Below are 15,818 nucleotides of genomic sequence, written 5' to 3'. Positions count from 1 at the left end.
TTGTCCACATTCCTATATCAGTGCTAACTTCAGTCTTCCTATACCGACCAGTGCTAACTTGTCAAGCACTGGTCGATGTAGGAAGACTAACTAGACATAGGAATGTCGACGAATCAGGACAGTGGACCATATTGGCGCGGCCACACATTCAGAGGGGAAGGCTTCGGCTCCAGGGCCTTCGGGTCCAAGGACAGCCTCGGTTGTCGGCAGCAGGCGGTGTTCGCGATGGAATGCTTACTGCGTCCGTGTCACCGCCACCATTGCTGCGAGACGGTTATACCGTGGTGTGTTTAGTCCGTATTTGGCCCCTTGGCCACGAGTCCGACATATCCGTTCTAGTTCCCGGCTAGACGAAGTAAGGGCAGTATGGTGGCAATGGTGGCCGATGACGAGTAACATGGCTACACTGCGTCTCTGCCTACTTCCCTCGCTACTTCCCATACCACTAGTCGAGTGTGTGGCCGCGCAGTAAGGCAATGAGGAGAACTTTTTGGTGACGGAATAGAACTGTGGATAAAGTCACCCTGAGCCCTACATACTTCACACATTACCGACTGTTAAGTTTTATGTTATTACAATATATTTTACAAACATATTAGAAAATGGTTTCGGTTTTTATTGATAGCCTTTAAGAAAAAGCCCAGCATTACTGGTATATGACATTGGCTGATAAAATAGTTTTACAATATTCCCTTCCGCAGGTTGGCAGTGAACAACATGCAGTACGTAAGCAACGTCCTTGGTATCAAGGACCCCATACACAAGCAGAAGCTGGCCCTCAAGGCCATGGACGTGGTCCTCTTCGGGCCCCCTAAAGGTAAGATCCATTCTTATTTGTACTTTTATCACAGAGTTGACAGTGTTGGTGGCTAAGACAAAACTATGACTTCATGACGAGCCGATTTGGCACGCACACACACTTATTTATCTTATCAGATTTGAGCCATTCCTCGCTCAGCCCTCGAATTGTGAACGTGTGCGTTATTGTCCATGATACGAGGAAATTGACGTATTATGAAAACAGTTTTGTCTTAGGGCCTGTTTACGCCAAACGTCAACAGTCGTCGTGTAACGTCTGATGTCAAAGAGTCTCCTTGTCAGTAAGCTAAATTAGTATCACTGAAGATCTGCAACATGGCGAAGGCCAAATAAAATTTTGTTTAGTCAGGGTATAACAAATATATGAACTCGCACTAAACACTAATTAATGTTTAAACAGGCGCCTAACGACCCTTGCTGCCTTCAATTCTGTGACTACAATCATAATAAGAGATTAGAACTATTCCTGGCAAAGACGATTACATGACATGACCTCACCCAAATCGAGAAAAGTGGGACTGCTTATTATTATAAGTACTTGGCTTAAAAACGCATTTGATAGGGATTTTTTCTATAAAAAAATATTTGTGGTATGGAATTTGACGTCCGTTATATTCGTTGCAATTTACCCATCCGTTTCGTGACACGGTGTGCCAAATAAATATACAAACAAACATAAACTCAAAAAACATTATTACATTATTAGTTCCTTTTTCGTCAGTCAGTTAAAAATGAAATTTACAGTACATATGGGGCTACTTTATAGCACTAGTGCGAGAAGTAGCATATTACGTTACTGTGTCGAACATTTAAAGGGCCATATGTACTGTAAAACGTTGTACGATACATGTGCGAATAGGTAATTCGCAACTCGTGTCGATTTAAAACACTCCCTTCGGTCGTGTTTTAATTTATCGCCACTCGTTTCGAATTTCCTATTTTTCGCACTTGTATCGTAATGTACTATTTTCCTCCATGCCCGGCCGTCTCACCTGTCGGCTGAAAATGGAACTTCCATCTATGAATATAGTCTGCGCAGGAGAGCGCAGTTATGTGACGTGGCGTTGTTCAAACTTGTGCATAGATGGCGCGCTATGTTGCCAAGTTTAAGGCTATATTGAGAGTCGTTTGATGTCATAATATAGTGATAGTGATGAATATAGTAGTTCATTTGTATCAGTGTTTGCTGATTTCAAATCATTCAGTCGCAAAAAGATATTTTGTTTGTTTTTCTACTTGTTTTCATAAAAGTAAGTTCGTTAGTGCTGTAATATTTTTTGTGTATGTAGGACCAATAGAAAAGTATGCAGTCTCTGTTCATTCCGAAATATTATTTATTTATACAGATCCTGCTTTAGACTCGAGAATAATTAACCTACTAAGAAGTTTATTTTGTTTTCATACTTTTAAAAAACAAAACAAAATAAATCCATAGTTATTTACGATACAAGTGCAGAAAATAGGAATTTGCTAATTACCTATTCGCACGTGTATCGTACAACGTTTTACAGTACATATGGCTCTTTAATGTTTCGACATATGTACGGAAAGTGCTCAATGCCGCACGCGTGCAGGAAAGTAGCACCATATGTACTGTAAATAAATTTACAAACGTTGTACGATACACGTGTGAATAGGTAATTCGCAACTCGTGTCGATTTAAAATTAATTTATCACCACTCGTTGCGAATTTCCTATTTTCTGCACTTGTATCGTAAATAACTAAATTAAACACTATAACTAAATTTCACTATAAAATTTGGAAACCTTCATTTGTATGATTGGATTAGGAGGATAAGACAGTAACCGATAAAAAAAATTTCGAATAAAAGAAATATTTTTACAAAAATACTGTAAATTATGCTGACGTGGCGTTAATAAATACTGGTGAAGTTAAAGTGACGTCACAAAGTTTGTGACTCCCCCCTCCCCTTTGTCATAACATGTCCCATTTTCTTGACCCCCTCCCTCCCTACCCTTAACGTGTGATGTAATTAATGGATGACCCCAAAGCTTAGTTTGTTATCATAAAAATAAAGGAGGTGCCTTCATTATACTTAATTACTTAGTATGATAATGAGTCGTACTGTATATGTTTTGTTACATATCAACATATCCTAACTCTTGCCCGATCGCCCAAATATTCTTTGAAACCAGTACATCAACCTCACATCACAAAGCGAATGATTTTTCTATCTTAACGACCCTCATTTATTATAAACCGGCGACGCAAGTTAATGGTGGACCATTATTATAATAACACATCACGATGTTCACAATTGTGCGCTGTACGTATGAGTGTGTTGGACTGTAATGTCACACGTGCTGAAAAATATATCGTTGAAAAAGACATTCAATTGAAATGGAATTAAATAAGTTTTTATTGCCGACTGTAGTTTTCATATAGACTGTACATTATTTTTATACTACGTCGGTGGCAAACAATCATACGGCCCGCCTGATGATAAGCAGTCTCCGTAGCCTATCTGCAACTCCAGAGGAGAGGAGATACATTATACAACTTTCTTGCACATTCCATATTATAAAATTGAAGCAAAAAAAAAACTGGGACAATAAATACATAAGTACAATAATTGCAGCAATACATCATGTATTGTAAAACTAAAAGGTTTAGACTTGTCAAGACTTGCATTCTATTATTTTCGTACAATAATGTAAATCTAAACATAGTAGGGTTACAATTATTGAATACAATTTTTTGATTATTGCCCATGTGCAATTATTGAATACTATTTTTGAAACTAAATAATTGCATACAATTATTGCTGATTCTTGTACAAGAAACTTGCATAATCTAATGGGACTTAATAATCATCGAGGCAATTCTAACAAACCCTAATACAAGTACGTTGCGTTGTTTTTATCATAGAGTTCCTATAGCCACCTGTGTTCATCATCGGATCAACTCGATAATACGAGTACGATAGATAGGAAGTCACAAGTTATTCGCTTGAACTTACACATACTAAAAATGTATCTCTATTATGTCATGTTACCGCTAAAGTCGACTTTAAAAACAACCAGTTTTTATGGTACTTATCAAAGTCTGACGGGTTTTTTGCTTGTAAGTACTATACTACTAAAACATCGATGACACAGCAATGACGGTGAATCGCCTCACCTTAAATGAACTCTCCCACGCTTAACCTCCAGCGTCCCACGGTCCTAATACTAGTACTAATTACCTGCAGTGAAATTTGAATCATTGTTAAATGGAACAGAGTTGCTTTTGTTACAAGCTTTTATTTAACTTACAGTTTTGTTTATAATACTATGTTCGGGTCAAATCTTTGCACTGAAACTTCACATACATATGTAAGTTAGGTGACGATGCAATATTATCATCGAGCTGCTCTGATGATGGAGACAGGAGGTGGCCATAGGAAGTCTGTTATAAAAAACGCAACCTACTTGTGTTTAGGGTTTGTCAGAATTGTATCGGTGAGTATTCGTTGCCTGTTGAAATAAAAGTACAGTCAGCTATAATATAAAAGCTTGTATCAAAAATTATGTTTTTGACAAAAACATATTTTGTTTCGGTCGATTTTAAATCAAAACAAATTCAGTTATATTTTATACTAATATTGATTAAAATTACTTTCCTGTATGGTGGGCAGTTAGAGCCTTATGAAGTTATTCATAAACGCGTTACTGTCCTGAATTACCTATGAATCGTTTGTCTTTATCTGTCATTTTGACTTATGTATTTGTAAGAAAGGGATAAAATATAATTTTACTAACTCAGGCCCGTAAAGTTTTATGAATAAGAGGGTTAAAAGTTAACTTAATGTTTTAACCATGAAACTGTCAACACCTAAACGAGAATTTCTTCAAAAGCTTGTGTACAATTGGTCGATGCGTTTGTTCTCCTTCTCTGTCGGTTTATGTTATTACGTTATTACAAAGACTTATTGATTCTGCTAGAAAATTATAGCGCAACTTCTTTACCAAACCCCTTTGATAAAGGGTATTCAAAAACTCTTCGCGGCATTTGGGTCATGTCCATATTAAGATTTCTAGTTGGAATCCCATGTGCATATTAAGATTTCTAGTTGGAATCACTGGTAATTATTCGGTATTCGGCAGGTTTCGGTTAAAGTGCCGAATATTCTGCAAACATTTTTTATTATTTATTTTTGTCTTGTTGCAATACTTTAAAATGTACCTAAGCTCCTCAAGAACTTTTCAACGGCCCCATTCCAAGAATGATTAAGACACGTTTAAGATCTTGGAAAGATCTTTAAAAGATCGATAACTAAACGACATGTCAAAATAGACGTTTATTTCTATTCCGCTGTGATCCCAATAAGATCTAGGTATCTACGATATTTCTAACGTCAAAGTGACATTGCTGGTTGGCCGAATCGAGCTGCCTCTGTCGTATCTCATTCTTCGAATCGGGCCGCAAGTCTTTCTTCCGTTTACGTACGTTTTCTCGTTGCCATTAAAATACATAATGACACATGTTATCCATAGGATAGGATGATTTGATTAGATGACAATTTGTTTGCAAGTATGTTAGATTGTTAGTGTGGATCAAATCTTGGAAGCTACATTTGACACATTCCCGATGTTCGATTGAGCTGAAAATTTGCATAGTTATATGAGTCGGTGCGACAATGCAATATTATGGTACCATCGAGCTCATCTGATGACGGATACACACATAGGACCTATGTGATGAAACAACGCAACCTAATTGCGTTGTGGTTTTTAGAATTGTCTCGATGAGTAAAAAAATGAGTTGCCTGTGGTAAAAAAGTACAGTCAGCGATCAAAAAAATATTTTTGGCAAAAATTTATTTTTGAGTTCTAGTCAGTCTAGTTGGATAGTTATTGTTATTCGTAGACTTTAACTCTAAATTTCGAAGCATGATTTTTCTTAGACTTTACACCGTCTATGTCATTGAATGAACATGTCAGCTGATGAAGTCATATAAGAACCTATTACTTCGTACTATTTAACTGAAACCACAATATCCCTTCCTCGTGCTATTTGCAGCCATAAATTAAATAGTTCTACCTATTGTGCTCGTAATTCGCCACAAGATTGTGTCATCACCAGACATCGGATTTCAGAGGACAAAGTTTAATGACAGACAGGGACTAAAGAGTTCTGTCGCGCACAGCGCGATTCGCCATGTAAAAGTCGGTATGTATCAACATCAGTAATGTCAATCTATATTTTGAGCTGTGGTAACACCACTCTTGCTTTGACTAACTTCCGCTTGTTGGTATGTGGGTAGAAAGATGGCGAAATGGTTGTGCCGCGGAAACGAGGAGAGAGTTGAGCAGATTTCGTGGTCGTAAGACAAGTTAGGAGCTACGAGCTTCTAGGAGGCTTGTACCCCATAGAGAACACCTCAGGTGAGTGTTTGCTTTGCCATATTATTGTGTCGACCTAAACATGCATCATAAGGTGGAAAGATGAGGAGACGGTTATAGCATATCGTTCTTTCCGTGAGTAGTAGTCCAATCTTGCAGTGCACAGCACACTTGGTAGTCGAGGACATTGGACTGGGAAGCCCCGGGCTCCCATGTATTAGAGGTGTGTCCGGGAACACACGGGCACGGTCGACTAAGTTGGAGCAACCGAGGCGAGACTATGGGGAAGGTGGAGGTCTCCGGGGGGGGCATAGCCCCCCTGTGCGGCTAAGTGACTAATGTACGAAATATGATAAGAGTCACCAGGGATGTACCCCTGTTTAGACCGGAGCAAGTCGACCGTTGCCCAACTGGAGGTGCATAGCCATTAATTATCATGAGATTTCCTCTTGCAGTGAAATGTGTGGCTTAGCAGCCACACAAAGGGTAAAGAGATGGAAAGGCACCAATGAAGATCATGTATGTGAGTGGCACAGCCACACGAGAGAGGCAAGACCTCATCGTATCTGTATACACATAAATTAGTAGAATGGATTAAAAGTGGTCGACTCATCTTTCCATTCTCGTGATAAAAAATAAAAGTGTAATATATATATATATGTATCCATGTCGTCCAATTGTATAATGTGAACCCAGCATTTAGTATTTCATACATACATTATTTAGGAAAGACGACAAGTTCCTATATCGATAAACCGAATTATCGATGTTTTCTTATATAGTAGTTATTGCTCCAAGTTTTCTTTATAGTGGTGTATTGTTACTGTTTTTGAGCTGCCGCGAAGGGATCGGAACCGGTTTTTTTTGAAAAACTTTGAAATAAACATATATTTCGGTTTATTTTTATACTCCAAATATAGGATTCGGTTGTGTTTTTTGATAACGACTTCGTATTATTAGATTGCCCAATTAGAAATGAAATAATTAACAAAGAACGAAAAAATACCGTTTTCGTTCCCATACAAAAAATACCGGTTTCCGATCCCTGGCCGCGAGCGAGCGAATGCAAACTAGTATGGCTACCACCAGCTCGGCATTGACATAAACGCTATCGAGAACGTAACTTTATTTCTATGCATCCGCTCGTACTCGCATATAAGTGCGAGCGAGATGTATAGAAATTAAATTACGCTCTCCATAGCGTATGTCAGTTTTGACACTGTCAGTGACTCAAGGTACAGTACGTTTCCCATACAATACATTCCGATTAATACTGACCGGGCTTATTATAATAATAATTCCTATAGTATAGTGTATCCTCTGTCTCGCTCTGAAGCCTTACACGAGAGCATTACTGAAGTACAATTTTCATTCGGTCGAGGCATCGAATTGTGACTGAGTCCGTAATACCCGACAGCGAGTCTTCCAACGTGTTATTAAGTCATATTTACTGGTGACTCCATAAAATTTTTATAGTTTCGGGACAGACCTGAAAACATATTACTTAACGGTTTGGACATTTTTTCTTTACCAACTTTTTCGGTTAATCTAATCTTGCTCTAGGAGTATTTTATTTTTGCGTTTCAAAGTCATTCCTATTTTTCACGAAGTAAGTAGTTATTTCTGAACAAATATTCAATCAAACTTACTAATATCACAGAAAACATGGTCCAACAACACTGACGTTTTTTGCAAGTTTCTAGGATACTTTAATAGATGATTAGCATATTCATTAATCGCTTTTTGCTCGCATATTTGCTTTGCGGGTCACGCAGGCCAATTCGAACGTGCACCTGATATCAAACCGATGTTTGAATAATATTGGAATCATATCAGTTAGCTGTAATTCGCGCGTTCATTTCGCTCAGTTCAGACTTGCCCGCACATTAGTGCGACCGAGACGCCCGCGCGAATGACAGCTAAGCTGCTGATGCCAGGTGTATGTCCGAATTGGCATGACGGCCTTCTAGCGTGGCAGTAAACAGGTCATCACTTGCTGTCTTGTCAAGGTCAAATAAATGTTAAATTTCTGCGTTCATCTCATTAATTTTACGCCAATATGACCATCAGTTCGCACACTTAATAACAACTTACAAAAACATTCACCGTCACTCACTCCACTGTAACATAGGTGCCTATTAGTGCCCCAGTTTTTTTAGAATCATTAAAGAAGTCCAATGAATTCTCACTTCCGACATTCCAACGCGTGGTCATAATTGCTAATCACGCCGACCTCGTACAATATCAGTTTTCCGCCACTTACTGTAGGCATAGCATAGGAGGTGTATTAAATGGATCTAGTCTTTAAAAATCGCAACATATGTTTATCCCGCGCCACAGGTTTTACGAAGCGGTCTAACAGTCTTTAAAATTACTGCCTCTATGTGTGGTTACTGCGCCCGCCTCCTGTGTTAAAAATGTTTTGTTGCAGTTTTTAAGAGACTGTCTCTTCCATCGGGCCTTCGTGTGGTCACCATGCCATCAAGATTACTTCGAATGATATCACTCGATCATGGCGTATTATCCGCGACGCCGGATTTAGCCAATCTGTCTTGTCTTTAAAAAACTGTCCCTTTAAATACTCTTCAGGCATGGCCACGCGAATTAAACGATTATACAAAGTTTAAAAAATAGTCCTCAAGCTTGGTCACCGTCTCATCACGGTTACCACGAATGATATCATTCGATCGCGCCGCATTGTCCGCGCCGCCGGTTTTCGCGATGTTCGTAACGCAGTGACACAAATGTAGTGTTATGATGTGATGTTCGAAACTTGGGTCGCTCTAGGGACGACCTACTGTGTGTTTTTACTGTTCAGTGGCCGATACGTGGATTTGACTGATGATGATGGTAATATGTTTTATAAGGAAATATGCTTTATGAAAAAAAAAAACAGTTGCTCTAGCTAGTCCAAATCTTATAGGGCGACCTCTCGCTGGCGCGATTGCACGGAGCGGGTGAACGGGTTAATGAAAAATAATATGAGTATTGTTGCTAACTGCCGCGGACGCGTACGACGGATTTTACCTACATGGCACCTGCGTGCGGCCGCTCCGTGTACCCGCGCCAGCTAGCGAACGCCCATAGTGTGGCATGAAAAGCTTATATCCAAATATATTTCTATAGAAATAATAATTTCCTTTTCCCTCTTGTAAAACCTCTAGGTAAACTTAGGGCCAGTTGTACCAATTACAAATTGACGGACTGATCAGCGTGACTCAGTAGAGAAGTATAATTATAAACTATCCGTTTAATATAATTTAGCGAATGTTTTAACAGTATTATGTTTTGGTGCAAGCGACCTTTAGTAACCTAAAACATATGTTGTGTTCAATTATTTATTTCTGGATATAGTCATTTTGTGACAGCAAGTTTTCCTTATATTATTACAAAAGCCATTAGTTACTATCAGTCATATAAATAAAACATGAAATACGTGCTTATAAATGTTATAAAATTTGCAGAATTCCATGCCATGCTAAGATAGTTTGTCAAGAATGTTCATAACTCATAATAATCCCATAAGTACGAACAGCGTAATGACAGCTGACATTGAACTATTGTGTTTATAACTGCTTATTATTTACCCATTGGGGCTTTATCTCTTGTAGACTTAGGGTCGGTTGCACCAAATCGTCTGCCACTGCTATAGATAAGACAATATTTATTTCATTTAAATATCCAAACTTAGCAATTAATAGCAATCATAATACACATAAGTAGTTCTTAAATACTTTAAATGTACAAATATGGTTTTTAACGTAAGAACGTTTACTTAACATTAAATATGAAATCTTGCAATTATTGTAACTGGCTCTAATGTTCGTTTTTTAGCATTAGAAAAAAGGTAAACAATCTTGACGTGTAGTTTAATTGAAAATTATTGAAAACCGCTTTAAAAAAAATAGTTCATATTATTTATGAAAGCAAAAATAATGTAAATAATCGTATATGATTTATAATTGTTACACTGAAAGAAATGTTTGCATAACTGTAACAAAATGTTGGTTACTGTTTACACAAAAATTGGGACTTGCGAACTATGTGTTATATGTTACAAAACCGTGTTTGGCTATCAGTGTTCAGGTACTGGGTATACACTACAAAATAAGTTTGTAAATTTATGCAAAGTTTATTTTCTTATAACCGTAGTTTAGTTATTTAGTAAAGTTACAAAACCAGTTCGGCTATCTAATATTTTTCAGTGTACATATTTGCTGTAACTTATTTTTGAATAGTGATTTTTAATTATAAGACACGTCAAGATCGCCTACTTTCTTCCGAATGCCATAAGAAACGAAATATAATATATTACTATAAGCGTTCGCTAAATTGTATTTTACCTATCTGAAGTTTCATAAATCTCTGCTGCGTGACGTTGATCAGTCTGTTAACTGTGGTTGGTGTAACTGGCCCTTAGCTCTTTCTCTTTTACCTGTTGACTTGCCTTTTATAAATCTCCATATTTTACTTACGGCATGCTATGTTATGCGGGCTGTACCCACTCGTCAAGACATCCCGAGACAGGCCGAGAACGTGTGTGTACCAAAAATAAGTATACACTAACTTAATATATGGGCAATAAAGTCGTGTATACATATTTTTGGCACATTTTTCGTATCGATATTTTCAGACGTGACCGGACATACTGCTCCCTTCTGGTCTCGCTCTTCCTCGTCTCGTCTCGCTCTTCTCGCGGTGCCGAGACTCTCGACGAGTGTGTACCTTCATAAATGTCACATTTTCACAGAAATTTGACAATAATGTTGACATTGCCACACTTTATCATTGCAAATGTCATGAGAGTTAGCTTGGTCTGACTAACAGATTATTTAACTTCGAATGTGTCGCGTAGTATTTTAATAATGTTTTCCGGTAACACTGGTGTTATTACTGTTCGCGTAACCTGCAGTTTACCTTATGTTCATTTGTTACAAGGTTTAAGGACAATCTAGTTTGCATCTGAATATTCTGAATATTTTTCATTGATTAGAGATATAGTAAAGAGCCCACGTTATATACGTTCTTGTTGTGACATTTTCAACTTAACCTATGTAAGAGGTGTAATTTATTTTTTCGAAACCTGGTCTATTATTTCTCTGAAAATGTACATGTACGAGTAATAATAATGTACCGTGTCGATGTAGTGCAGGGACGTGACGTGAGGGACGCCCGGTCGCAAACAGGCGGGCTGTCGATCGCTTGTTGCATTGATTCAACCCAAATAAATGGTACTGTTTGTCAAGATAACATAGTCTTCGCTGCATCCGCCTTCATGAGTCACTAATGTTCATATTACGTGAGGTGAAGACTTTTTGTCACTTATCTTGGTTTAAAGTAAAAACACGCACGCACAGGTACTGATTTCCCGTCGGTATGTTTCCAAAAATGCAAAATTTTATATATTAATAAAGGACTATGGGCAACTTTGTATGGAGCCTGGTCCAAAAACCAACAGAAATGAGAGTTAGGTTCTATCTAATGATAGGTATTTCTATTTACTTCAATTCGTTTTATGGGCACCAAGCTGAATTCCATTGCAGAACTGAGGTATTGGTATTTTACCAAAATGTCATCACCCTTTACTACCTAGGCAATAGAGTCCAAGCGCGAACATCTACCCTGCACCAATTAATTTACTTGGACTCTATTGCCTAGGTAATAAGGGTGACGCATAGTCCTTTCGAACACTTATTGTATTGGACGGCTATATTATTGTATTGGAGATCGAAATTTTTCCGTTTCCAAAACGAAAGTTTCTTAATTTCCTAGATTATGTTCTAACTTTTCTCAACTTGCACATTTGTACACCTAGATATGTGACATTTTATTAATTATTAACATGAATTTTCGTAGTGGCTCTTACTGTTTTCTTGAGGTGCCGTAGGTTCAGAGAACGGAGTTTTTGAAAAATCGTACCGCTTTTTAGATAACAATACCCACGGTTGCCAAACATTTAATTAGCAATCTTGAAGATTTTCTCAAGGGTCTTTAGCGATTCCAAATATTCCAATCCTGATTTTTTACTTTCGCTCGATAGAAAAATATCACGAACATAAGTCTAAACGCACTTTTAAAAATTTTAACAATTTATACACAAAAGCTAAAAAATGTAAATTGCTTCTAAAAATGCGCAATTTTATTTTTGAGGGAACTCATCGATTACTTTTTTTTTTAAACTTACAACAAATTTAAATTCAAAACATGATATCCGCGGCCCCGAGCACGCACATCAAACTCGCTCACGGGTAAGCTTAGTGGAAGTGACAGAGGAACACGAACCTACGGGGTCTTAAGGCGTCCTAGCCGTTTTGATTTGAATACAATCACGATTGTATGTGTGTGACGTAAGTGCCACACGTCTTTTCCTTTACTCTAATTGGCTTTACCTATAGAAAATATTTGAGTGTGACAGTGTTGTAAGTTATAAGTAAGTATAGCTTTTTCTTACAATCAGAGATCGGACTCTTCGCATGTTACTTGCAATAATACACACAACACAAGCCTTTCTGAGCGTACTGTAGGGCTTAGGGCTTAGTCAATGTGTGTAAAGATGTCCTATAATATTTAATAACATATATTTATTTATAATATATCAGGTAAGTATACTTCGATTCCTAGCAAGACGGTAGAAGTTTAATAACACAGAAGGTAAAAGTATTTTAAGCAACTCGAATATATTGTCTGACCATAAGCTTAAATAAATAAATAAATTAAAAAAAATTTCTCAGGTAAGAACTAAATTTATGAAATATATTGCGATCATAAACACTTGAATATCACTGTTTACGTATAATGTATGTGAAATTATTTGCCTTTATATTTTCATGACGAAACACAGATGTTAAAACAGTGGAGAACGTCTCGCGTCGGATCATATGTAAATTAACTGCAGGCTGCATAAGATACAATAAAACATTATTATTAAAAAATAAGTTTAGTTCATGGTTTTGCTACAAATACGTTTATTTCATTACTTTTTACAACAGTTCATAGGTACAAATATGTATTAGGAAAGTAAGGTAAGGTATATTACGAACTCTCCTGCTGTTAACGTTGCCAGTCAAAAGACAAGCAGGGGGCAATAACAAGAGCAATGAGTGTTCACACTATACCCGTAAAGGCATGTTCGTGTTTTCCCGAGTCATTCGCTACTAATTAACTTTATCTAACCTTTACGTTTAAATTAAGGTTACAGAGAATCTTCTTAATTATTGCAATCAGCATAAGGAACATCAACCTCGCTGGTAGCGTGAGAAGTTTTCATTGTAATTTTAAATTTCAAGATTTACAAGGTTTTAACTTCGCCTGCATCGCGCACGCGCATGGTGTAGAGTATAGACAACCCGTCTCTTATAATTACAGTTAATAATATACCAATATCTCGCATGCTATACTGTCAGGGCTCATTACTACACCTTATAAAATAAAGAACCCCGCCGCTTCTGTTTGTCTGTATGGTTGCGATAAACTTAAAAACTACCGAACGGATTTTCATGCGATTTTCACCTATCAATACATTCTTGAGGAAGGTTTGGGTGTATGATTTGTTAAGTTTTTGTGTATTGTATTATCTTTTTGAGATTAGGCTTTACTGCGTGCGAAGCAGGTTCGGGTTGCTAGTTTACGCTACAAGTTACGCTTAAATAAATAAATAAGTATTACAGGACATTATTACTTTTAGGGTCGGCAACGCGCATGTAATGCCTCTAGTGTTGCAGGCGTCCATAGGCTACGGTGACTGCTTACCATCAGGCGGGCCGTATGCTTGTTTGCCACCGTCGTGGTATAAAAAAAAAAAAAAAAAAAAAAAAACAAATTGACTACGTCCCACAGTAAGCTCAATAAGGCTTGTGTTGAGGGTACTTAGACAACGATATATATAATATATAAATACTTAAATACATAGAAAACACCCATGACTCAGGAACAAATATCCATGCTCATCACACGAATAAATACCCTTTAACAGGATTTGAACCCGGGACCATCGGCTTCGTAGGCAGGGTCACTATCCACTAGGCTAAACTGGTCGTCAAACTTAAGCTTAAGTATGGTCAGATTTTTTGTAAAACTTAAGTACACCTTTTTAGGGTTCCGTACACAAAGGGTAAAAACGGGACCCTATTACTAAGACTCCACTGTCGGTCTGTCTGTCACCAGGCTGTATCTCATGAACCGTAATAGCTAGATTACGGTTCATGAGATACAGCCTGGTGACAGTTGAAATTATTCTCTCGCTATGACAACAAACACTCAAAAGTATACTCGGTGGGCGAGTCTGACTCGCACTTATCCGGTTTTTATACTGATGTCGTGAATATCGTGAAGGCTATTGTCCTTTAAACTATATCGTGATAAATAATCAATGATGTTTTCACGATTAATATTGTAAGCTTCAACACATAGTCAGGGCCGGATTTAGGGGAGGGCAATCGGGGCTACTGCCCACAATAGAGAATTCGGTAAATTTACCATTTTATTTGGAAAAAAATTGGGGCCAGGGGGCCTCCACTCCTTTATTGCCCGAGGCCTCCAGACTTCTAAATCCGGCATTGCACATAGTTATCATTATACATTATTTTTGAAACAGTCCCCGTAAACATTCTAGATTAAGTATTTAGAACTTTCTTTTCTTATATTTTCGGTCTAAATAGGCGTTAGCTAAGACGGGGTCAGACACACTTGTAGGTAATTCTCATACTGTAGCCCCGAACAAAATAAAGTGTTTCTGTCACCCTTTATATTTCAAGAAAATTATCGTAAAAAATGTAAAGAAGACTTGTCTAAAAGTATAAAAGAACTGAAACTAAGCCACCGGAATCACTATGGTCGCAGAACAAGTTCAACTCGTGTATGATACGCCATAAAGTCCAAACTCCAAAGTCTATCTATCTCATGTGTCGTTTCATAAAGTCCCCTTTATGCGATTACTTTCAGTCAACGGTTGAGGTATGGAAGGTAGAGACAAGGAATAGAATCTCCATAGGCAGTACTGGTGCAAAAGTGTCCAGCTGTCAGCTATAAATAATAGTTCCAAATCACTCGTAGCGTAGAGTAGCTAAGAACCTAGGAGTTATTGACGGAGTGAAGTGCGGTGTCTACGATTAGATTTTTTTCTCAAGAATTCTAGGTATTGTAGCGCCACCTATTTATGATTTTTTTGTCGTAAACTTTTTGGTATATGGAGATTCTATTCATTAACTCTACCTTCCATAGGTTGAGGCTATAATCATATATATGATGGCAACAGATAGGTATATTAAAACTTCTTACATAACCACAGCCACTAAACGTAATAAAAACTAACTCAATTTAATTCGTAAGTCTTCAGTTAGCACATGACTATCATCTAAAAATTGTGACTTAAACAAGGTCGTTCGAGACTTTGTCATTAGTAAGATGACCAATATACACCGTGGGCTGGTAAAACCAGACAGATTTTAAATGTGTATATATTCTTGACCGCATTTAGAGACCAAAATGTCATAAGTTTTCTGATATCGGTCTTGTTTTAGAGATAGTTACAATTCTTGTGATTTTTTTTTTCTTTAATAACATTAATAACTAAGTGAAAAATGCGTTTTTGGCTGCGACGCTGCCGCTATGTGACTTGGTTTAGACCCTACTGACAGAGATTAAAAGAAACCCGC

General features: G+C 37.5%; 1 protein-coding gene across 2 annotated transcripts in view; it reads left to right on the top strand.

The window, feature by feature from the left end:
• Positions 1 to 15,818, top strand: part of LOC133525068 (stromal interaction molecule homolog) — an 81,212-nt gene that overhangs the window by 44,474 nt on the left and 20,920 nt on the right. For both annotated transcript variants that reach the window (XM_061861294.1, XM_061861295.1), the window contains exon 5: positions 702 to 817. In XM_061861294.1, coding sequence (XP_061717278.1) covers positions 702 to 817 — 116 coding nt within the window. The remainder of the gene's footprint in view (positions 1 to 701; positions 818 to 15,818) is intronic.

Source organism: Cydia pomonella, chromosome 14 (assembly GCF_033807575.1).
Source record: "Cydia pomonella isolate Wapato2018A chromosome 14, ilCydPomo1, whole genome shotgun sequence".
Taxonomy (NCBI): domain Eukaryota; kingdom Metazoa; phylum Arthropoda; class Insecta; order Lepidoptera; family Tortricidae; genus Cydia; species Cydia pomonella.
The sequence above is the reverse complement of the archived record's forward strand: the minus strand, read 5'-3'. Positions and strand labels throughout refer to the sequence as shown.